The 25190-nt window shown below is 40.9% G+C and overlaps 1 protein-coding gene across 5 annotated transcripts in view; it reads left to right on the forward strand.

The window, feature by feature from the left end:
- The window catches only part of VPS13A (vacuolar protein sorting 13 homolog A), a 271263-nt gene that overhangs the window by 23607 nt on the left and 222466 nt on the right, over positions 1–25190 (forward strand). For all 5 annotated transcript variants that reach the window (XM_034774370.1, XM_034774372.1, XM_034774371.1 and 2 more), the window contains exons 8-14: positions 6141–6200; positions 6453–6533; positions 7859–7916; positions 16288–16415; positions 16688–16794; positions 18080–18251; positions 20249–20311. In XM_034774370.1, the coding sequence (XP_034630261.1) occupies positions 6141–6200; positions 6453–6533; positions 7859–7916; positions 16288–16415; positions 16688–16794; positions 18080–18251; positions 20249–20311 (669 nt within the window). The remainder of the gene's footprint in view (positions 1–6140; positions 6201–6452; positions 6534–7858; positions 7917–16287; positions 16416–16687; positions 16795–18079; positions 18252–20248; positions 20312–25190) is intronic.

Here is a 25190-nt window from a genome sequence, read left to right on the forward strand (position 1 = left end):
TTTGTCAACTGTTCAGCGTCAATTTTTTTTACCAGACTGCTTGCTCAACATGCACGTTACAATATCTTTCACGCAAAGCTTGATAAGCGTTTCTCCAATAGTGTGAGCTTCTCTGGCAAGCGCTATACGGTAACTTACTCGATAAGATGCCTCTGTTGCACTTTTGTTGTCTGTTTTAGCAATTTTAATAATTGAAAGTTTACAATTTCCAAGTCACACTTTTTCTCTTGGAAAAAACTTATATCTTTGTCTTTGTATTCAGCATGCTTGGTTTCCAAATGCCTACGAAGTTTAGCAGGAGCCAATGAACTGTTTGCTAGTATTTTGTTGCACACAATGCACTGCGTATCAGGAACATCTTTATTTCAATCACACGTAAAACCGAAAGACAAATAACTTTCATCATACTTTCATTTTGGTCTTTTAACACCTGCTGCGTCTTGTTTTTTGATATACTTCGGTGGAAATTCTTTCACCTTGGATAACTCACTAGTACTAACAGATTTTTCGGCAACAAAAGACTGCGATTGTTCATCCTCACTTTGAAGTGTCACAATATTTTGCTTGTTTATTTCGGCCACATTGGAGTACCAGAAGAACTTGCTTTTCGTTTCAAAGTTCCTTCTTTTAGCCACAAATCCATGGTGATTAGGTTTAGTAACAATATTTAGAAATACTGATTTTTGTCAAATTTTGTTTGTCACAAATTATTTATATTGTTTCAAGTGAAGCTAGTTTAGTTGTGCTTATCGCACACACGGTAAAGACCCACAGGTTTGAACGTGTTGAGTGAATGTTTTATTTCACATGGTGTAAAGAGAATGGTGTGTGCATACCACTGTAGTTCGTGCAGCCTCGAGCGGAAGGAGTACGACGTCACTAACTGAAACGTGCCTGAAAGGGGTAGACATCAACATGCTTGCGTGCCATGTTCTCTTTACGCCATGATATTCAATACGAGACCAATCAATAACTGGAAAAAGAGTTTTATGTTAAATTATAGTCATTCGAAAAGAGTTGTAAACTACGCTTCAGAAGGGCATAACACTTCAAATATGCCAAATTTAAAATTAAAAAAAATGTAAAGACCCTTTTTAAAAATTATGATTCTTTCACAGAACACCTATTCATATTGCGCGGAACACCAGTGTTCCGCGGAACACAGTTTGGGTACACTGATCTATACTAATACACAAGTGAATTGGCCTTGGACTCTGGCATGAGCTGGCACCTGGTCTGCCAGCATCACAGTGTGTGTTACTGTTGAATCAGTACTATGTTAATGTGCACTACGGAACTGCGTATGTGTCAGCAGGGTCTACATGGGCTAGTTAGTGTGCAACATGTTGGTATGTTTTAGAATGCCCTTAAGCGTGCATTGCCCCACTGTGTAGACAAATCCTATTGCCCTACTATTCCTGACAGCTCGAATTAATCATAGGAATTGCCAGTATCCCAGTATCCTAAATACAAAGGCTAACAGCTTCTAGAGCTCATTTCTAACTGTCCCAGAGGTTTGCCTTGTATCTATACTCCATGTTAATAGCTGCCCCCCACTCATCTGGGTATGTTTAAACACACTCTTGGGCTCTTTATACACGGTTCTAATCCTAGACCCAGATTTCAACACTGAGGAAGAGCTTTTTAATTCACTTCTCACTCAGGACTACTGTACCACCAAACACAAATTGCTGCAAAATTTGATGCTAGCATTTAAATTGCATACAAAATTGCAACCACCATATCCCAAGTAGATACTGTACTTATACTTTTTTTAACCATAATTGGAGTTTAAGTACTGTAGTCTGATGCTCAGATTTTATATTATAGTATTGAAGCTGCCACCATTCCAGAATGTACTCCAAAAGAGGGGAGGTGGTGAAAATGAGTAACTAGATGAACTTTTTTGGAAGGGAAGAGGAAAGGAGGGAGAAAAAGTCCTGAATGGTCTCTTGTCTAAGTCAGTGAGTCCAGTGGAAAGTAAGAAAAAAGCTTACAGAGAGCCCTAAAATGATGGCAATGATACAGTTTTTTTGTATGAGGAACAGTCATAAGCTCTTTATATAGCAGTTAGATAATCTTTTTTTGCCTTTCCATGTATTCAGAGATGCACAATCCTGGTAAACCAGTCAAACTTTGAAAATAGAATTAAAAGTAGTGTCTGGTACCCCCCCCTTGCCCCAGAAATGTTACCATTTTTTGTGCTTTTACGAATGTTTTCTTCTTTTGAAACCCCACACCCAAAAAGCCCAGCTGTTCTCCCCTATTATTGTGTGCGTGGCGGACTATGCTTCGGAAAACAGTGAAATGATACATTTAGCAGCTCTTTGTGTAAACTCCAAACAAGCCAAAAAAAAAAAAATCCCCCCCTCACTCCATCCTCAGACTCTTGTGATGGACACATTCAAGCAGGACTGGAAGCTCATTTAGACAAACTCCAGATAAAGGGCTTGTGGTCTTGGATGGAATCTTGATTACTCATAAATGTATTAAACTCCAAGCTATTTGTTTAGCCTTCAGGACTGTCCTACCCCTTCTTTGAGGTATCACTGTCCAGATTCTAACAAACCGTATGAGGGTGATGAAATATATAAACAGACAAGTGGGGCAAAAATCTTTCTCTGTCTGGAAATGATTGTTTTGTGAGAATGGTGCGTTTTTCAAGTCAGCCTAATAGCTGCCAGGGACTGAGAACAATTTGGCAGATCATCTCAGTAGGAATTGCTTAGTAACCCATGAGTGAGATTTTAAAGACTAAATTCTGAGTCAGGTGATCCTGAAATGTGATAAGTCATAGACTTTTTTTGCTACTGATGCAAACAAGAGGTGCTCCTTGTTTTGCTCCCAAGGGGGACTAAGTCCAGGCTCATTAGCAGCTGCTTTTCTTACTTGGTGGGGAAAAGTTCTACCGTACTCTTGTTCCCCATTCCGTTAAACCCTGGAATCCTCAAGAAAATACAACAAGAAAAGGCTTATATAATATTGATAACTCCAGTCTGGGTTCATGAGTTTTCGTTTTCTGACCTGATGCGCCTATCAGTCCATCCACTTCTTCCATTTCCAAATGTTCTGGACATAAATTTCACAGAACTATGCTCTGGTACTCTGTGTACATCTACCAGCACGCAGACTAGCTGGTTAAATTCTATTGATAAAAGCTGTTGGGAGGCAGTTTAAGATTTTGGATTCAGAGCAGAAAGTCCTCTGACAAGGCTAACATATGAAGCTCAATTAAAAAAAAGTTTTTCATTGTGGGCTTTTCAGAGGCATATTCAACACTTTAGTCATCTATATATTTTATTTTGAATTACGTGTGTCCCTGAAACTCTCTAGACTTTATTGCTATTAGATTGCATTTGACCATGATTTCCGTTTCATCTGCCAACTGGGGGTCATCTGCTTTTCTCCCTCCCGTCCCCAATCTGACTGACTGTATCAAGATTCCTAAAAGGACTAAGTCATATTTCATTCAATTAAGGATCTTTTTTCTACATGGGATTTGAATGTGCTACTTCTATTATTAATGGATCCTCCCTTTGAATCTCATGTTACTGTGTCCATTATTCCATTTTGCCATAAAAGTGCCTTTTTAATAGCTATAATTTTGTGAATGAAATACAGGCTTTGATAATGGGTCCTCCTTACATTGTAAGGCTGGGGCTATTCTCAAATCATACCCAAAATTTTTACCAAAAATGTTTGATTTTCACATAAATCAATTTATACATTTGCTGGTATCTTTCCCCTGGCATCATTTCTCTTCTGGGGAGACCAAACTTCATACGCTCTATTTACACAGAGCTATATCATTTTCTCTCTCTAGAATGAAGCAATTTCCTGGATCAGTCAGGCTTTTTGTGGCTATAGGTGGCAAATTTAAGGATCAAGCTGTTTGCCTCTTGGAGGCCCTTGAAGTGGGTTTCAGAGTGCATTAAGATATCCTATGCATTGAATAAACTACTCTTTTCTTGAGGAGTTAGGGCACATTCTACTAGAGCTCAGGTGACATTGGCATCTTGTTGTCGTGGAGCCCCTATTTCTGAGATTGTGTAGGGTAGCTACTTGAAGTTCTATTCCTAAATTTACCAGTTGCTACTCCATTGTGACAGCTTCCAAATCCAGGTGCTCATTTCAGCAGGTCATTATTTACATAGGACTATCACACACACACACCTCCTTTAGAGGCAACGGCTAGCTAAACACCTGCAGTGGGATCTCTAAGGACAAATGCTTGAGGAAGAGAGTTTAATTACCTTACAGTAACTGGGATTCTTCTAGATTCTCTTCTCCACAGGAATCCCATGACCCATCCTCCTTCCTCACTGATGAAGAGTCCTTTACCAGGATGTTCTGTATTGGTGAAGGAACTGAGCAGTGGTTGGGGCTGATCTACCTGTTCAGGGGCCTGAAGGCATACAGGGCATATGCACGCCCCCAACAGACATTGCTGGCTCAAAGCTTGCGAGCTCGTGCACTGGGATCTGGGTGGGCAAAAGCATCTCAAAGAACTTCAGTTACCGTAAGGGAAATAACCTCTCTTTTGAGTGCCTCTGTGATTTCCCACTTATGGTATTTGGCATCTCTGGTATTAAGCTACGAACCTGAATAGAAAAGATGTGTTTGTTGGGGAATGGAGGAGTGATACCACATTTAAGATTACATCATTTGTCTTTGTAAGAGAGCATGTCTCTTGATCACTTCAGTTTCTTTGCTACTGCAGAGAGTTAAAGGAAGTACCTCATGTGTCTTCCAACTAGTTATTGCATATTTTCATCCAGTTTCTTGTTATAGTTAGTTACATAGTTTAGAGTGAGCTATGTTGAGTTTCTTCCTGGGGCTATGTTGGGACCAGAACTTCACAGAAGGTTCAAAAGATGCACGTCTGGTTCAGTTATATTTCCCAAGACAGATGTCCATGTTAGGTTCCTGATGTTCCTGGGAGAGATTCACATCATAGCCCAGTGCATGATCTGCTCCTGCAACTTCATTTTTCAGAGGAGGAGGGACAGACAGTTGAGGCAGCAATCACACTTGGGGCTTGTCTACATGAACATTTAGTTCTCACTAAGGTGAGATGTAAATCTACCCCACATTAGTCTGCTGTGCATTAACTGTCCATGTGGACACTGCTGACATGCACTAACAGTTCCTTAGTGCGCTTTGATCTACTTCGTTCTGAAACAGCACTATAACAAATACTGAAATAGGATATAAACTTGAAGTACTTGAGAAACAAACACACTTCGTTTGTTTGTTTGTTGCTTCCCTCGTGGCAGGTGCTGTCTTTGTTCTGCGAGGCTACTTAACAGGAATGGTAGGCTGTCTGTAGAGCTGCTCTGATTAAGCAGCTTCTGTAAATCATAAATGTGACATTTCCATGTAAATAGAATTTAATTTCATGCAGGGCAGTGCTTAGGGAAATCAGTATGCTAATATACTGTGTGCTAATATAACATACTGTATGCTAACATACATATTTTTGTTTCTAGATACGTACTTTTTAAGGATACTATGTTAAAAACGTTGTAGAAAATTACGCTTTATTTGCTGACAAAAATGCTGTTTGTGTACTGAGTATAAGCTCTTCCCCACAGCACTCTTCTCCTGGAGCTAGCACCATATTGTATATAAAAATGGAGAGTTATCAACAAACTATAAACTTTCTACTGGTCTCAAGCTACTACATGTAGCTACCACCAAAACTACAAACAGGAGCCCTTGAGTACTTTTTCCATAGAATCTGCCTAAAGAATAACAGAAAAAAAATAATTGAGGTCACCCTGCAGAAAACTTCATCGTGCTAATTTCTGGTTCATGAGTGGAGCATGACAGTCATTGCAGGTATATAGACCCTCAGAAGGTGTAGTCTGATAGTTTTAGTTAAGAAATTTAAAGCTTGGTCTACTTAAATCAGTGGAAGACTCCTGTAGTAGTAGTAGTTTTTGTAGTACTGAAGCATCCCAGTCATAGGCAGGGGCCCCATTGTAGTAGGTGGTGTACAAACAGATCAAAAAGACCGCCCATGCCCTTTAACTTCAGTTGGTGTTGAATTAGGCCCATAGTGTATTTTCTCTTTTGTTGTATGGTCTGTTTGACTCTGTGATTTGATTGTACTAAGTCTAGACCTTTTTCCTTTTCAGACCTCAGATCAAAATTGGAACCCATGTTTACATGATGAAGCTACCAAGTTGTTCTATAAGGTAAAATATAGGCAGTGAATGCTATCATTATAACAAAACATTGTCAGAATAGGAGCCATCTCCTGTGGATTTATGCTTTTGCTTGGTAAAAGATATAATCTATTTCTGTGTCATCAAAACTGGAGGGAGAGAGAGTGCATGTCTGTGGAGCATTTGGCTATTTTAATATCCATGAGAAACCTAAAAATAATGGGAAGTACTGAAAGAGATCACAGTGCATTTGACTTCATAAGCATTCTGTTTTATCTTCAGCTTGTACGTCTGGATAACCTTTTTGCTTACTGGAATGTGAAGTCTGTGATGTTCTACCACGGAGGTTACGATGAATCTTTGGTAAGTCAAATATGACATAGTGTATCTAGTACTTCCATGTTTCATGTTGTGAAATGTTCAATATACACCTCTACCCCGATATAACGCGACCCGATATAACACGAATTCGGATATAACACGGTAAAGCAGTGCTCCGGGGGGCGGGGCTGCGCATTCTGGCAGATCCAAGCAAGTTCAGTATAACCAGGTTTCACCTATAACGCGGTAAGATTTTTTGGCTCCCGAGGACAGCGTTATATCGGGGTAGAGGTGTAATTCCTATTCATTAGGGATCCAGTTCTGCTCGAAGTAAAGTCAGAGGCAGTTTTGCCATTTGCAGGATTGGGTTGTATGTTAGTAACTATTCTGTTGGAAGAATACTGAATGTTAGATTAGCATACACAAATGTGTTGTCAGGTTTCAGAGTAGCAGCCGTGTTAGTCTGTATCTGCAAAAAGAACAGGAGTACTTGTGGCACCTTAAAGACTAACACATTTATTTGAGCATAAGATTTCGTGGGCTACAGCCCACTTCATCAGATGCATAGAATGGAACATATAGTCAGAAGATGTATATACATACAGAGAACATGAAAAGGTGTACGTTGTCATACCCAACTCTAAGAGGCTAATTGATTAAGATGAGCTATTATCAGCAGGAGAAAAAAAAACTTTTGTAGTGATAATCAAGATGGACAATTCCAGAAAGTTGAATAGAGACGGGGAGTTGGGTCATTACACAAATTGAATCTATTTCCCCATGTTCACACCTTCTTGTCAACTGTCTGGAATCGGCCATCTTGAAAGCTTATGCTCAAATAAATTTGTTAGTCTCTAAGGTGCCACAAGAACTCCTGTTCTTTTCACAAATATGTTGTGGCATAACTTATTCTTCTCAATCTATCCCAGGTCACTTAAAATTACCAAAAAAAAGAACAACAGGAGTACTTGTGGCACCTTAGAGACTAACAAATTTATTAGAGCATAAGCTTTCGTGGACTACAGCCCACTTCTTCGGATGCATATAGAATGGAACATATAGAATGGAACATAAGCTTTCGTGGACTACAGCCACGAAATTACCAGTGCATTCTGTATGATGGAATGGTGGTTGTTGTTGTTCATTCATTACATGGTTGTTAAAATCTGACATCCTTAATAAAAGGTTTTTATAGATTTAAATAGAGGGCAGACAGACTTGTTTTAAAATATATTCTGGTTTCAAAGGTACTATTTCTTCTAAGCACGTTTAAGAAAATATTTTAATTTATCCTTTGTTATATAAAAACGTTTGTCATGAAGTGAAAATGAAGCTCTCAAACTTTATTTTTTTTTTTTTATAAATAGAATAATTTAAAGCATGGAGTTGCCTGCCGCAATGTGATTCCAGAAGGTTATGATTTTGGTAAGTGTTTCTCTCACTTTCTGTATTTTCAATACTTAACAGACTATTTCACTTTTATTTTAAAAGTACTTTACTTTTAAATGAAAGTTTTACTTTTGTTTAAGATCTTAAAGAACATAGCACACCCATCTATTCCAAAATGCTGATTACCATATATACTCGTTCATAAGTTGAATATTTTTGGTAAAAAAGTGACGCATCAAAGAGCGGGGGTCGGCTTATAAACAGGTCTACACCAAAATTTGATTATTTTAAACTCTATGGAATCATTGAATTGAATATCTAATACATTGTCATTTTGTTTATCTAGAGCATCTGCAGGCATAGAGCCCCTCAGCTCCCTGTGGCCATGGTTCGCTGTTCCCAGTCAATAGGAGCTGTGGGAAGTGGCACGCCACTTCTGGCAGCTCCCATTGGCTGGGAACAGCAAACCGCGGCCAGTGGTACCTGAGGGGCTACGTGCCTGTGAATGCTCCAGGTAAACAAAGCGTCCCGACCCACCAGCGGCTTACCCTGACGGGCCAGGAGCCAAAGTTTGCCAACCCCTGAAATATAGGGTTGGCTTATGAAAGGGTGATACAGTTTTTGCTATTTTTACCTAACCATCTTAGGGGGTCGGCTTATAAATGAACGGGCTAATGAACAAGTATATATGGTAATTCTTTTGTGCAATAGAGCTCTATATTATATTTGTATCTTTACATTTGCCACAGCCATTACAGCATGTAAACTCCTTCTACAGAAATGTTTTTGCTTAAGAACTAAAATAGACAACAATTATAAACCATACGTTTGATGTCACCATTCCTTGTTCATATAACAGAATTTTAAAATAACAAAAGCGTTAACAGTAATAATGGACACTTAAATGAAGAAAATACAGCTCTCTATGATGCTGGACCAATAGTTTTAGTGTTAACTAAATTGTATTGAGGGTATTTTTTGGAAATAGGTACAGTAGCAGCCACCCATAAGTGTCAGTCAGTAAAAATGCATTGTTCTGTTAGTTGTATTGTGGTCTCATGTTCATACTTTCTTTTGTACTTCATTTTGAGGAGCATCACTAATTGTAAAGTTAGTCTGTTGTGCAACAGTTAGTCTGTTGCACAAAATACACTTTTTCATACGTTGTCTTTCTGAGAAGTATGCTCACGGTAAATTTGCAGAAGGAAAAATACAACCAAAGGCAAGGTCTGCCTTTGGAGCCTGCAAATGTGAAACGTCAATTTTTGTAACTTCTAAATGTCAACAATACTTTTGGCTATTTTTAGTGTTCAAAAAAATTGCAGTTATAATGTTAACTGGTTACAGGGTCATCAAGGTGAAAAGCTTCATTGAGTCTCCCCTGCTTCTCCCTTCTCTCCACAAAAATACCAGTTTGTAGCTTATTCAGTTGTTCCTACACCTCGTTCTTTTACAGTCGTCCAGGACTGGTCTGTGAGGCCTGCAAACATGGGTCCCCTGGGTTGTGAGGCTGGAAGAGGGACTACTCAAGTAGTTTCCAACAGCTTTAAGGTCTGTTGTGAACTTTTTTCAGACTGTTTGCCTCTCTGTGGAATTATCAGGGCAATCCCTAGCAATAGTGGTGGAGCTCTGAGCTCCCTTGCTGGCACATCAGAGAAGCCAAAGGGTCAAGGAACCTGACCGTAATCCCCCACACCCTCAGAAGCAGTAAAGCCAGGTAGGGATGGAAGGTCATGATGATGTGGGGACTACTACAGCCAAGTTCCATGCCTTTCTTTATGAAACTTAGGAGCACCGCAGTACTGGACACTGGGCTTCTAGATATGTCCCTAGCAGATAGCAAATAACTGGGATACTTTACAGTAATCTCTCACAAATGGAGGAAGACAGGAGAGACCGTACATGAGAGAGGAAGGATGAACCCGTCTAAGAGTAGAAAGGAGGCACCGTGGGAGACCTTGACACTGAATAGGGGAAGGAGGAGAAGTTGTGAAATATAGAAGGATCAAAGAGGGCAGAAATCAAGTGTAAAGAGGAGCAAATAGAAAAGGAGCAATACAGTATGTGGAAGAGAACAAGAGAGGTGAGTCAAAAATAATTTAGTTAGAGGAGAGCAAAGGAAGAATTTCAAAAGGAAGAGGAGAGAAGATTGATGAGCTAAAAGGGAAAGAAGAATAAGGAAAATGGTCAGATGGCAGGGAGGGGGAAGAAAATGATTGAGTTGGAAAACAAGGTAGAGAAAATGAGGGAGGAAGAAGAGACAGATATGCATAAACTTTTAGGTTAGTTAACGTTACATATTCTCCTTTATCTTATTGTATTTCCATGGCAGATGTCCTGTATCTTCTTGAGTTTGAAAGAAATGTCAGGTGATTTCAATAAGGCATTTGATACAGTTCCACATGGGAAATTATTAGTTAAATTGGAGAAGATAGGGATTAATATGAGAATTAAAAGGTGGATAAGGAACTGGTTAAAGGAGAGATTACAATGGGTCAAACTGAAAGGTGAAATGTCAAGCTGGTGGGAGGTTACTAATGGAGTTCCTCGGATTGGTGTTGGGGCCAATCTTATTTAACATTTTTATTGTTGATCTTGGCACAAAAAGAGTGCACTAATAAAATTTGCAGAGGACACAGAGTTAAAGGTTTTTTTGGTATTGCCAATACAGAGGAAGATTGGAATAACAGACAAGAATCTGGATGACTTTGTAAACTGGAGTAATAGAAAAGGGATGAAAATTACTAGTGCAGAATGCAATGTCATGCATTTAGGGACTAACAACAAATTTTTTGCTATAAGCTGGGGACTTTCCAGTTGCAAGCGACAGAGAAGAGAGAGAACTGGGTATATAGGTTGATTACAGCATGTCTGTGAGCCATCAATGTGGCGAGGCTGTGAAAAAGGCTAATGCAGTCCTAGGATACATCAAGTGAGGTATTTCCAGTAGAGACAGGGAAGTGTTAGTACCTTTATACAAGGCACTGGTGAGACCTCATCTCGAATACTGTGTGCAATTCTGGTCTCCCATGTTTAAGAAAGATGAATTGAAACTGGAACAGGTGCAGAGAAGGGCTACTAGAATGATCTGAGGAATGGAAAACCTATCTTATGAGAGAGACTCAAAGAGCTTGGCATGTTTAGCCTAACCAATAGAAGGCTGAAGGGCGATATGATTACTCTGTATAAATACATCAGAAGGATAAATACCAGGGAGAGAGAGGATCTTAAGTTAAGCGTCAATGTGGACCCCAGAACAAATATATATAAATTGGCCATCAACAAGTTTAGGTTTGAAATTAGGTGAAGGTTTCTAACCATCAGAGGAGTGAAGTTCTGGAGCAGCCTCCCAAGGGGAGCAGTGGCGGCAAAAAACCTAACTGGCTTCAAGACTGAGCTTGATACAATTATGGAGGGGATGGTATGGCAAAACTGCCTACTAAGGCGTGTGGCCCATTGGCGACTGCCTGTAGCAAAAATCCCCAATGGCTGGAGACAGGACACTAGATAGTGAGGGCTCTGAGTTAGTACAGAGAATTCTTTTCCAGGTATCTGCCTGGTGGGTCTTGCCCACATGCTCAGGATCTAACTGATCATCATATTTGGGGTCAGGAAAGAATTTCCCTCTGGTCAGATTGTCAGGGACTGTAGGGGTATTTCACCTCCTTCTGCAGCCTGGGACATGGGGTAACTTGCAGGTTTAAACTAGTGTAAATGGTGAATTCTATGTAACTTGAAGTCTTTAAACCATGATTTGAGGACTTCAGTAACTCAGCCAGAGGTTGAGAGTCTATTATAGGAGTGGGTGGGTTAGGCTTTGTGGCTTACATTTTGAGTGTTAATGTAATTCTTCACTCTGGATTCTGTAGACTTGGCGAGAAGGTAAAGAAAATAACCTAAAATTCACCAGTATGTGCATATGTATCCCTCCAGCAGATGCTTTTGAAGAATTATTTAAAAAAATCTTCAGATGTTGAAAACTACTCAGATAGGTGGGCTGCACTTCTGCAACAGATGAGGCTGGTATTGGTGTTGAAAGTAACCCTAATAATCATCTTGCTTGTCTTCTCCAAAATCTTAAAGCTAGCCCTGTCTGTAAATGCTACATTGCAAAGCATTTGTGGCTGTTATGGTCTGTCATGGCAATGATCCTTTGAAAATACAAGTTTACTTCTTGTTGAGGTTGTAAATTTTCCAGAGCAGCCATGTGGTCTGTCTTAAAGAATGGTAAATCTTTCAGCTTTCTGCTTAGGTTTCTTTCTTGAAAGTGTTCTCACTGGGTTTTGAAACTTATACTCTATTCATTTAACATTTTGCTATGGTTGAAAATTTTTTGGTGTCTCTTGGCAATCACAATGGCATAACCGTAACAAATATATTTTAACTGTACGGAGATGTTTAGCATATGTTGTTATAGATTATTTGATACTGCCATGAAAGCATATCTTTCTGAATGCATTACTACCTTCCAAAAGAAAGTAATATACTGTACAAAAACAGAATAATTTTCTGGTATTATTTTAGGGTTACCATATTTGCAGAATCAAAAAAGAGGACACGGGGGGGGGGAGGAGCCCTGCTCTAGCCCTGCCCCCATCCACTCCCCCTCACTTCCCACCCCCTGACTGCCCCCCTCAGAACCTCCAACCCCCCCTGCTCCTTGTCCCTAGACTGCCCCCTCCTGGGACCCCTGCCACTAACTGCCCCCTAGGACCCCACCCCCATCTAAGCCTCCCTGCTTCTTGTCCCCTAACTGCCCCCTTCTGAGAACCCCCACCCTAACTGGCCCCCTAGGACCCTACCTGTCCCTTGACTGCCCCAACCCTTATCCACACCCCCATCCCATATTCACACCCCCGCCCCCAGACAGACCCCCGGGACTCCCATGCCCTATCCAGCTGCTCCCTGCCCACTGACAGGACCGCCAGAACTCCCGACCCATCCAACCCCCTCTGCTCCCTGCCTGGCTCGACCCCTCTCCACACCCCTGCCCCCCTGACAGCCCCCCCCCCCACCCCGAACTCCTGACACATCCAACCGTCCCCTGACCAGGGCCGGCTTTAACAAGAGCCCAGGAATCGGGCTGCCTTCTGGCCGGAGTCGCGGGGGTTGGGGCTGGGCTGGAGGTGCTCGGCCTGGGCCGGGCCGGCCGCCGGGGTCAGGGCCGGTGTGCTCGGCCGGAACCAGGGCCGCCACCCTGGGGCCCGAGCTGGGGGTGCTCGGCCGGTGCCGCTCGGCCGCAACTGGAGCTGGTGCCCCGGGGCCCAAGCCAGGCCAGAGCTGCTGGGGCCGGAGGTGCTGGGCCGGGACCGGGCCAGCCGCCCTGGGGCCCAAGCCGGGCCAGAGCCGCTGGGGTCGGGGCCGGGCTGGGGCTGGCCGGGGCCGGAGCCGCTCGGCCGCGCCCGGACTGGGCCGCGCCCGGACTGGGCCGCGCCGTGCCTCCCCGGAGCCCTCCTTCTCGCGTCCCCCCCGCCCCAGCTTACCTGCTGCTGCCCGCCTGCCCCTGCTTCTTTTCAGACTTCCTGCGAAGATCTGATTCGCGGGAAGCAGGAGAGGGGGAGGAGCAGGGGGGCGGAGCGTTTAGGGGAGGGGAGGAGGAGGAAGACAACTGCGGGGCCGGGAGCGTGCTAAGGCTGCAGGGGATGGGGGGAGCTGAGAAGGGGCTTTGGCTGCCGAGCAGCGCCACTTTTCGATCTATAAATAGCCGACCGGGGGGAAATCGTGGACGTTTTTAGATTTTTAGAAATCTCCCCCAGACGGCTATTTATAGATCGAAAAGCCAGACATGTCTGGGCAAATCCAGACATATGGTAAGCCTAATTATTTATCAATCAATGTTATTTGTGTTGAGTCCTGGTGTCTTATGCTTATGTCATAGATATCCTTCGAAAACTGCTTGAAACTGTATGTACACAATCTTAGCTTACTGTAGGAATTTAGAATAACAAAGGAGATGATTCTTTCTCTGAATACCCTAAATTCTCCTTTGAGTGGCTTCTGCGTATTCCCACTCATGAGATGCACCGGCTGTGTGCAACTCCGATGTTGTAATCTGACCAGCAGTGCCTGTTGGAATGCTCACGTGCCCCTTCCTGTTTGCTATAAAAGGGAGGGCATTGCTCTCCAGCCATCTCAGTTCCTTCCACTTGCCAACTGTGATGGATTAGAAATGACTCTGGACCTTGGGTCCAGATCCTTCTTTTATATAGTGCCAAGAAACTATCTGTTTTTTAGATAACTTCTACTGTTTTTTAAATAGTTACTGTTAAGCAGTTACTTAGTATAGGGTTTTATTAGCTTAGTAACTTAGTTTTTATTATAGATTACTTAACATTAATAAGCTTCAACTCTGGACTAAGACCTCATGGTGGATCTGAAGATCGGATAACTAGGCTTCAAATGTTGCGCCTCTTGCTCCTTGCTTTTTCCAGTGTTGGATGCACAAACATGCTCTCTTACCTGCCTCAGAGAAGGACATTCACCCTCCAGGTGTTTCATCTGCAGCACATTTATCCTGAGAGCATGAAAGGAGAGACAGAACAGGTTACAAGCCTTACTCCTTCAGGAGGCCAGCAATTGGACAGTATGGTTGGCTATGAGAGAGAGCATAGACCAGCTTTGGTGTCAAGTGAATTTGTGGACAAGACTAAATGTCATAATGTGTTGTCAGTACTGAAATCCTCATCAGATCCATCTTCTAAGAAGTTAATTGCAAAAGACCCAAAACTTGTGGATCAGAAATCTGAGCCATCAATGGAAAACTGCCTCTATGAGCAGAGCCAGTCCACAAACAAGAACTTCCTTGGCTCCTGTTGCAGCAGAACAAAGTAGAGGATCATTACCTGGCAGTAGAGCTAAGAAGCACCTGGTTGTGACAACGGATCCAGCTGTAGCACCAGTTCCCAGAGACCTGGATCTTGTATAGAAATCATAGTATCGCTAAGGACTCAGTTCTCAAGACACAGGGAAGCGGCAAAGAGTGATATTGGATGTGTGTGTATCAGTTCTGATCCTTTTACTCCACCTCCTATAATGAGACTAGAGCAAATCCATTGCTCAGATGCCTCTTCCTTGATTAGATCTAGAGAGTGAAGATCTACAACAGAGATCTTCTCCAGAATCAAATGTAGCAGAAATGGCAATACAATATAGCTTTTTGTGGTTTTGGACTCTGTGTAATATAAACAATCTTAGAAAAATTCCATTCAAGTGGAAGAAATTATCTTTAGTATAAATAAGGTATAAATTACATCTCTGTTTTAGCTACAAGTAATTAACATCTAAGACTACATACCAGAGTGGATAAAAAGTCTTACCCCAAACATAGCTTTTTAAAAGTAACCTACAAATCTCACTGAAAAATGTGTTTGAGTGCCCCCAACTGCCAGTTTAAGTGAGGGGTAAGCAACATGTTATAGTTATGAAGGAATTTTGTGAAGAAATTTGCAGGTCACTGTCAAATGACAAGATTAATAAATTAATTGGATGCTATGTACAATAGTTGGATGTTGGTATTCACATATTTAATGCTGTTATCCTGGAACCTTCACTAAGGCCCCAGCTGTGCAATTGTATCCACAAAGGTGCCTGGTTTTACCTATGCAGATGCAACTTGCAGAATTGGGAGCCAGATGATGAATAGAAACCTGCCCTGAATATTTAGACAGCTATTCGTTTTCTACTGCTCCTCCCTAGTACTTCCCTAGTACTTTCCTGGATCCTGTGTAAATATGATGTAGATGTTTACTTAGACTTAGATTTGAAGCTTGAAATGTCAGTAAATCATTCACCCTTTAACAGAAAATGACAGAGTTTACCAAAGTTTGTTTTCATCAGTTGTCAGTATTTCATTTTCTGACACTTTCAATTTGCTGAATTGAAGATTAAGTGAAATTAATATCCGTGCAGATACATCATACCCGAAGCAATGAATAGCCTTGTTTCTATAATATATTGGTGCAAATTGAGATCACCAGTAAAATTTTAGAGAATAGTACTTGTCATATGGTAATAATTGGTGTAGTGAAATAAATATTATGGTTGAATGCTTTTCCTAATGCAACAGAGAACTCAGCATCATAAGAGGCAAATAAAATTTGTTTTGCTGCAAATTGAGATTACTTCTTGAAATTCCTGACTTGTGATTCTGTTGAAGAGAATTTTGTAAAGAAATTCTCTTTCAAATGTCCACTGGTTTGGGGTTTGGCTCAGTTCAAATTGAGTACAGTATACTTAAGTTGCCTTAATGCAATTCTTGTGTTCTGAAATGTGGTGTTTCAAGTGAATGGCATGATGTAACTTTCAGTGGTGTCTATCCTGTATAAATATTAGACTGTATTAAATAACTTACTTGTTTTTACATTTGTTTTGTGTAATTAACACTTTTTTCTAAAATTCTATTTTCTAGTATTCCGTCCAATTTCCGCTAAAGCCAAACTCCGTATGAATCCTCGATCTGATTTTGACTTTTCTTCACCAAAAATGGACTTAGATGTAAATTTACAGGATATAGCCATTGAGTTCAATAAACCACAGGTAACATTTCTTTGTGAGATTCAGTTGTTTGATTCAATAAAAATATCAGTGGCTTTATTAGTCTGGAACGTCTTCTGCAGAGTTTTTCAGAAATAAATAGTATAAAAACTTTCTGAAAAAAATGTTCTATTAAAAGGAACCTACTAAATTAAACCTATTTGAACCCTATAGTGTGCTTGATTTTAAACAATACTGCTTTGGAGACATTTTGGTTTATATTGTGTTAGTCTTGCTGCAAATTATAACATTTTGACTTGGTATATCTTGCATAGTACTTCAGTATTATGGAGCTCCTTGAGTCTATTGATATGATGACCCGAAATCTGCCATACCGGAAGTACAGACCCGATGTTCCTTTGCACAACAATGCCAAGATGTGGTAAAATCTCTTTTAAATACATTTTTATAAATTGTTTACTTGAAATAATTTTCTGATGATAGTTTTCCTCTTTAAATGAGAGTGTGTTGCATAAATTCCCCACAGAAATTTTTGCTTATCTGAGTTTTACTTTATACATTTTGTAGATCTACTTCTCCTCCTACACTCCCTCTCCTCCTTCCCTCCTAAGTTAGCTTGTGGCATATTGAAGTGTATCGTGATTTTAACAGTGTATCACACTACAAGTTTTTATCTGTTGCCATTGCAGCTTCCATGAAACTGGCAATACATTGATTCTTGTCCATTGCAATATACTTTTAACTTACAAGGGAGGAACTGATCTGAATGGATATGTGATGATATAATGGGCATGTACACATCCACAAACCAAAATGAATTCATGCAGACTGCTTTCCTTGAATATGTCAAGGCCAACAGTAAACCCACGGAGACATAACTCACTTTTAGGTAGCTAGGATATGGTTAAAAGGGATTTACTGCGACTGTCATTCTGAGTATACTATCCTGGGTAGATCCACTCTCAGTCTCTTCTCCCGATGAGTTTAAGGGTTTTGTGCAACTGTGCTCTGGTTTTTAATACTTTATAGTTTTTAAAAAAAGTGAATCATTGAGAGGCTAGGATACAGTAAATAAAGCATACTTACTCAAAGCTTGTAACTGTTGTCTTGAGCAGCACATTTCTAGAAACTTCTGAATCTGATAGCATTCTGATATCTGTAGTCTGAGGATAAAACTCCAGTGTGGCCTTGGAGGTCATTAGTTGAAGATTACTACTGTTAGCTATAATCTTTTAGCATAGAGGTGAAGATAAAAGTAGCATGCACTTTTTTCAGAAGCTCCCTGTAGGTTTGCAGAAAACACTTGTACTTCAAAGGATTAGGACAAAGCAACCTATTAACCTCAGAGAAAAAAACTGAAACCGTTAAGTGATACCCTTCTGTTGGACCAGAGAATTGGTATTTGACAAGGTGTTACCAGGGCTGCCGAGAGCGGGTTTGGGCCCCGTTGAAAAATTTTTTTCGGGCTCCCCAGCAGGGGCGGACCAGCTAAACAGGGTCGACGAGAGTGGGGGGTGGGGGAAAGCCGGGCCCTGGGCCCCGGTAATTTGTACCGGCTTCCCCCCCTCCCCTCGTCGGCCCTGGGTGTTACACCCTTGCACAACTTGGTCCCATCTTTTTGGAGATGGGTCAGTGTGGAATATGGAAAGAAGTGCTTTTAACTTTTACTGGTATATAACAAACACTTTAATTTGTTTTTGCATTAGGTGGAAATACATTATTAAAGGTATTCTGGAAGTAAATGTTCAACCCAAGCTTAATATGTGGTCATGGGAACACATTCGACACCATAGAAAACAAGTGAAGAACTACAAAGAGATGTATAAAATGAAGATAACATCAAAGAAACCTAGTGAAGAGATTGTAAAATTGTTAGAGGTTAGCAATTTTCAATTTGATATTGAGCACCCGAATTTAAAAGTATCTTGCTAATTTCTTAGCTATAAATGGTCAGACACAGATGGTTAGAAGTTCAGTAGTAAAATTCAGTAAAACTTACTAAAGGTCTGATATTGCAACCTTATTCACATTGACTAGTAATATGCTTTGTAAGTAGCACAGTTGTACTAATTACATTGAGTAAGGGGGGCAGAATGAGTCCTTAAATTAATGAATAGAGTGAAGAAAATTGGTGGTTGTTTTCTTCTGGTCCTTGCCTTCAAAAGTGAGATGCTTGGATTATGTTGAAAGACCTATGTACTACATAACAAAGTATAAGATTATAATAGTTAGAGTTTTATATAAGAGCTGCCATACTGAGTCAGAGCAGTAGTCCATTTAGCCCAGTATCCTGTCTCCAGGAATAGTCGATATCAGAGCTCAGGGGAAGTGTACAGAACAGGACAATTTTGGGAAGATCCATGCCTGTCTTCCGGCATTCAGAAGTTTAGAGTCACCTCAAGCATGGGGTTGCATCCCTGACCACGTTGGCTAGTAGCCATTGATGGACCTATTTTCCATTAACTGATCTAGTTTTTTTTTAACCTGTTGCACTATACTGTATATATCTGAAAACTATACTGTATATATTTATATATCAATAAAATTAAGTAATATATCTTACCTCTTCTCTTCTTTGCCACGCCTGCTAACTGTGTGTTACCTTTGTGTGTTTTATTTGTATAATTTAGATGGTAAGCTCACAGAGAGTTTGCCATCTTCTGTATCTGTAAAGCACCATTCCTGCCAATGGTGTAGTATAAACTATGGAGATGCTTGGTGATGACTGAGTAGTTAGGTTTGCATTCTAAAATTGTAGTGTTAATTCTGTAAGGGTGTGTCAACAGTAGAAACCACTTGGAGGCCACGTTCCCCTTACAATAATCTTATTTTTCCTGTCAGTTATATTCATCCTTTGCTCCTTCACTCCTCTCCAACCTGGGAGCCCTCCACTTGTCAAATGGTTTCATTCCAAAATACCATTTTTGCACAAACCAGTAACATCAGTTTCAAAGTGTTTAGTCCTTTTGAATGGGGATTTGAGTCCTTTTTTTTTCTTTCTTTTTTTTTTTTTAAACCTTTCTTCATGCCTCATAGTAGTGCGTACCATTTGGCTGCAGTCTCCAGTTGAGAGTTCTCTACATCCATTTTTGTTGTTTTGTGAATACTTTTGGCTGGAAGACACTATAAAAATGTACACAGTGACTGTTTTCAGAAGGTAGAATCATTAATAGATGAATTCTCATGTAGGATCATCAAAAGTATTAGTAGGGGTAGTCAATAGGCTGACCCCGGGCCAAAGCTGGACTGCTAGATGCTTTTGAATGAACCCAAAAATATTTTTCTGTACTTACTATTTTTTTTATTATTTTCTCTGAATTCTTGACTATACCTTGTCCAAGAATTTGGACCTTGACAAAAATAATCGACTACCCTGGTATTAATATTTATTATGTTATATAGATTATTAAAAGACTAGACCATTTAGAGGTAAGGTAGAATGGAACTAACTGTTGGAGACGACAGTACAGTATTTATAGTAATCATGTCTTCAGAGGGTAATATGTGGGGTATGCAGAAATAACCAGTATGTTGGACTATTATGTCTTGTGCCCCAGAATAGGAATCTAGATAGGATGCTATCTTCAAATGACAGTGCTGGTAAGTAAATTAAAAACAGTAAAGATAAAGTTACGCAGGTAGAGCTTATTAAAAATGCTGTGTTCGTGAAATATATTGTAAATAAGGAAAAAAGTGCTTGAATTATTCGGTAATGGAGAATATGCTACTTCGCACAACAGATGGTTTGGGGAAAACAATACAGAAAGTTGGAGCATACTGAATAAAACAATAACAGACTTTGTTAAATATTTGAATCATGTATCATTTTTATTACCTGAGCAGTTACTATTGTATTTTTTTCACCTACTTTCTAGGAATTCGAAAAGACCCTGGATATATTTAACATCACATTAGCAAGACAACAGGCAGAAGTTGAGGTAAAATTGCTATAATTAAGTTCACTGAAAATAAAGCAATATATAAAATGGGATTTTGGATTGAGGAGTTCTTAGGCAGATAAATTGTTTGACTCCTGCCTTTTAATTGTAAAGTTTGCTCAGTTGCTCATTGTCTTCCTGTCTTTGACTGATAGTTACATGTGAGTGATTGGGCTGAGTCAGTTGTCAAGCAGCATCGTGAGTGGACAAGAACTTGGCCCCATAATCTTCTTTAAATAAGCTGCAGCAAATTTCTTACTATTTTTAGCACATACGGCTTGTTCTGAATATGTAATTGGTATAGAACTGCATAACTTACCTTTTTCTCAGCTGCAGTACACACTTTATTATTTTATTCTTTCTTTTCCTTCTGACAAATGACTGGAACTAAAACCACTATTTCAGGTACAGTACAAAGTTCCTGACATTCTTGATTACTGCTGGCAGATGTTGTCCCAAATATAAGTAGCACAAAATAACCACACATTTGTAATTACATAAGGTCAGATTCTGCCACCTTTACTTGGTTAGTAGTAAATTTTTATTAGATTTATCTTTCCTAGGGCTTTGTAGTGTTTGTTCTTAACATAGTATCTGAGCATCTTTCATAGAAAATAAATTGGAAATAGAATAGTGCAGGGTAGGCAACCTATGGCACGTGCGCCAAAGGCGGCATGCGAGCTGATTTTCAGTGGCGCTCCCACTGCCTGGGTCCTGGTCACCGGTCCGGGAGCCTCTGCATTTTAATTTAATTTTAAATGAAGCTTCTTAAACATTTTAAAAACCTTATTTACTTTACATACAACAATAGTTTAGTTATATATTATAGACTTATAGAAAGAGAACTTCTAAAAAAGTTAAAATGTATTACTGGCTCGTGAAACCTTAAATTAGAGTGAATAAATGAAGACTCAGTACACCACTTCTGAAAGGTTGCCGACCCCTGGAATAGTGTCTAGTCGACTTCATGGAGTCTTGGCTTTTCTCCCTTAAAACACAACTCAATGAGAGTAAAGGTGGCAAAAACTACCTCATAGTGAGTTGATAGGTAGACCTCATGAGCCTTATTCTACAGTGATGCTTCTGATCGTATGTCTAAAACTAGCTTTTTTTTTTATCAGTAGAAATTCATAAATATGAACTCTGAATAGACCCTATGAATTTAAACAGCTTTGCTGCCCAATTTATAGATGTGTATTTTTGCTTTAGTTAATCTTTTTGACTACTGTAGCATAAGAGAGCATCTGTATGCTCACTATACAGGTAGAGAATTTATATTATAACCTGCTTAAGGACAGATTTCTGGGGTAGCATTCCCTTTGGTAAATTAAAAAAATTGTTCAAACCTTGGATAAAGAAACAAAATAGAACAAAAGATTTCATATCAGAAAAAATGCTATTGTTTTGAGCTCCTTCATTGTAACATGAGGATCACAGTGAAAAAAATGGTTTCCAGCAGCAGAAGAAAGCCAAACATGTCAGAAAAGCTCAGTCTGTCTGTGCATCCTACTTCACTGTTTTTATGGAGGCAGTGAAGAAAACTATCCCTCGGTAAACTCCCTTGAAAAATCTCTGCTTCAGCTTAGCCTATTGTAGCACATCACCTTACATATCTTGTAACTTCAATACTGTTTAGAAATTAAAGTAGTAGTATGGGAGAAGCTGGTAGCAACCCTTAAGTTTAGGTTGCCTAACACTTTCCATTATAAGAGATTATTGCATCCTTTTTAGAGGTACTCTAATGCCTCAGTTGTTTGCAATAGGTCTTTGAAATTTGTCAGGGAGAAAGCCTTCGAGTTAGAAAAGTGGATTTCTCTGTGACCCATGAGATTCCATGCATATTTGGCTGCCTTGTAAATCGTTAAATATCTCCTTTTTTCTTTTGTTGCTGCATTGCTGAGGCAGATTTTGACAGTATATCAGAATGAAAATTAGCAAGATCCTTCTAAAGGGGAAATGCCAAAGCAACAGCAGCCCCACATGCTAAAACCTACTGGAACAGCAGGGGTGGGTGGAAAGGAGAGAGCTCGTCTGGGCTCCCTATGTATGGCCACAACACTAGGCCCCACTGCACTAGGTCATAGTGTCCCATTCTTCCCCTCTGGATCTCCACATGGGACATGAGCCCCATGCCACCAGGATTGGGATGTATAGAGATGTGTTTGGGGGTGTGTGATTTTTCCCTGACCACTCCCTGGTTGCAGTACATGATGCCAGCTGGTCATATTGCATTGGGACAACAGTCTTCTGCTGCCAGCTGCTTTAGTATAGTCCTGTAGCTCAAGTAATGGAGGTCTGTCCAACAATGTCAAAGGTTCAGCGTTCAAGCCTTGCTGATGATGCATGATGGAGCAGTTATAATTTTACATGATAGAATTTGTTGGTACCTTTTCTTAACGGCCCCTCCCCCCCCCATCCAAAGGTGGATAAAAATATCTGATTTTTGTAATTAAATCAATTTTCTATTTGGTTTAAATTAAGTATGGGGTTTTTTCTTTGAGTGATTGAACATGTCAGTTCCACTGTAGGTGTGTGCCTGCCCCGTCGGGCTGGCTCAAGTGCCCCTGTTTCCGTGTGCCACTGTGTGCTGGTATAAGAGGGTTTAGTCTCCCCGTCCTTCTCAGTTCCTTCTTTCCACCAGTGACAGTTGTCGGAGCATCTCAGACTTGTTTACTTAAGTGCCTCCCTCATTCATAAATAGTTTCTCAAGTAAGTTAGTGTTTAGGTTTTCTTTTTTGCATCCTTTGGGATCATTTTTAATTTTTTTGGTACCAGGCTTGGTACTGGAACGATGTCTCGCTTCCCAGGTTTTAAGTCCTGTGGAACATGTTGAAAGCCCATGCTGGTTGGTGATCTTCATCCACCCAGAAGTGCGTGGGTGAGGCCAACAGTAGTGACAAATATCACATTTGCAATGGCTTCAAATCCTGCTGGAAAAAGGATAGAGCAGTGAGGCTTATGTGTTTGCTTATGGAAATAGCACTTTGACTCCCAGCCAAGTCATCGCATGGAGAGAGTGCCCAAGTACATCAGTGTCATTACATAGTGTTCCACCAGATGTATCTTTGGCCCCTCCGTCCTGATCCCTGGTACTGAAGAAGAGACCCAGACCTTTCGTCATCTCGTTCATCTGTCTTGGTACTGTGGTGAGATAGAGGCACTGTCTCTAAGTGTTTGGCAGAGTGAGCTATCCCAGAAGCCTCACCTTCTGAAAGGGGTTTGCTGTCTCTGGAGCCTGTACCACATCTGTCAAAGTTATCCCCGAAGAGACTTTTGAGGAGCCCAGCACTCAGTGCCACTCCCATGTACCCCAGAGGCATATGCAGCTGCAAGAAACTTGCTTAACCTTCGGTACTTGTTTCACCAGAACTGGAAACCATCCAACAAGTTCCTTCTGCCACAGCTCTTGCCTCAGCGCACTGAGAACCCCTGGTACCACTATCTATACCATCTCTCAATCCAGTTTTATTAAGAGGGAAATCTCCCATGACTTTTTTCTGATAATGCCACCCCCTGGTTCAGGATACCTCTCTCCGGTACTGTCTGCATCAGCACCTTCATTACTGGAAACTTCTGGTTCCTTGGCCTTGACCTCAGAAGTGCAGTCCTCTATATCCCACCTGGGACACAGCACTTACCCTCCTTCGTGGTCGTCGGAGCCATGAACAATGCAACAGCCCCAACATTGGTCTTTTCCTAAGGGGTGAGTGTCTGTACAAGGGTGGGTCCTGGGACTCCAGAGGCTGCTCTGGGCTCCATGGGGCATCCCTCCTCCAGCCAGGGCATCCCCTCAGCCGTCTCAGTAGCTGTGGGGAGCACATCAGACATGACGGCACTGGGAACATCATTCCTCGATACCTGATTTGGGTACTTCTGTGTCCGGTACCATGACCAGTCCCAGCCAACCAGGTCTTTTTCAGGTAGCTTCTCCCAGGTGCCACCACCTCAGATGCCGGTTGCATCCTTATCTTCATCAACAGATGAAGCTATTGATTCAGTGGGAGATTTCCTCCAGAAGACCACAGGGCCCACCAAGACCTTCTGAAAAGAGTGGTCTTGGTGCTTGGCATCCATGCAGAAGAGGTACATGAGAGTTCTCGCAAGTTGATGGACATTGTAGTATCTACTACCCTGGCTAAGGTTGCTTTGTCAGTCGGTGAGGTAGTCATGGAGCTAGTCAAGACTCTTTGGCAGACACTCTCGTCACTGGCTCCCAGAAGCAAAACAAACTGAGAAGAGATACTTCATTCCCTGTAAGGGTATGAACAGTTTTACATTCACTCCTATCTGGGTTCTCTTGTGGTGGCAGCTGCCAATGAGTAGGAAAGACAACAAGCCTCCATGCCTAATAGCAAGGACTCAAAAAGATCAGACTTGTTTGGTTAAAGATTCCTCAGGGGACCTGTGGATCAGGATCACAGACCAGCAGGAGCTCCTCAGTCAATATGACTGTTATTCTGGGAGAACATTGCAGAATTAAAGGACAAATTACCAGAGGATTGCAAGCAAGAGTTCTCAGTAATGGTGGAGGAGGGTAAACTGGTCACCAGAACAGCCCTTCAGGGTAGTTTTTGGATAGTGCAGATTTGGTGGCCCAAATAAGAAGGTGTTATGAGAAGGTGTTCATGATTACAGTCATCCGGACTGCCTGTAAAAATCCAACAGATCTATAGGACCTTCCACTTGAAGGTCCTACTGTATTCTCCAAGAAAACTGTTGACCGGCTTCACAACCTTAAAGATTCCAGGGCAACACTCAAATCTCTTGGAATCTAAACTCCAGCAATGAAGAGAGAGCATTTTAATCAGCAACAACCTTTTTAACACCATAAGTTTGCTCCCAGTGTCCGAGATCTGCCTAGAGAAAAGGGAAGGAATTA

The sequence above is a fragment of the Trachemys scripta genome, chromosome 6 (genome assembly GCF_013100865.1).
Source record: "Trachemys scripta elegans isolate TJP31775 chromosome 6, CAS_Tse_1.0, whole genome shotgun sequence".
NCBI lineage: Eukaryota > Metazoa > Chordata > Testudines > Emydidae > Trachemys > Trachemys scripta.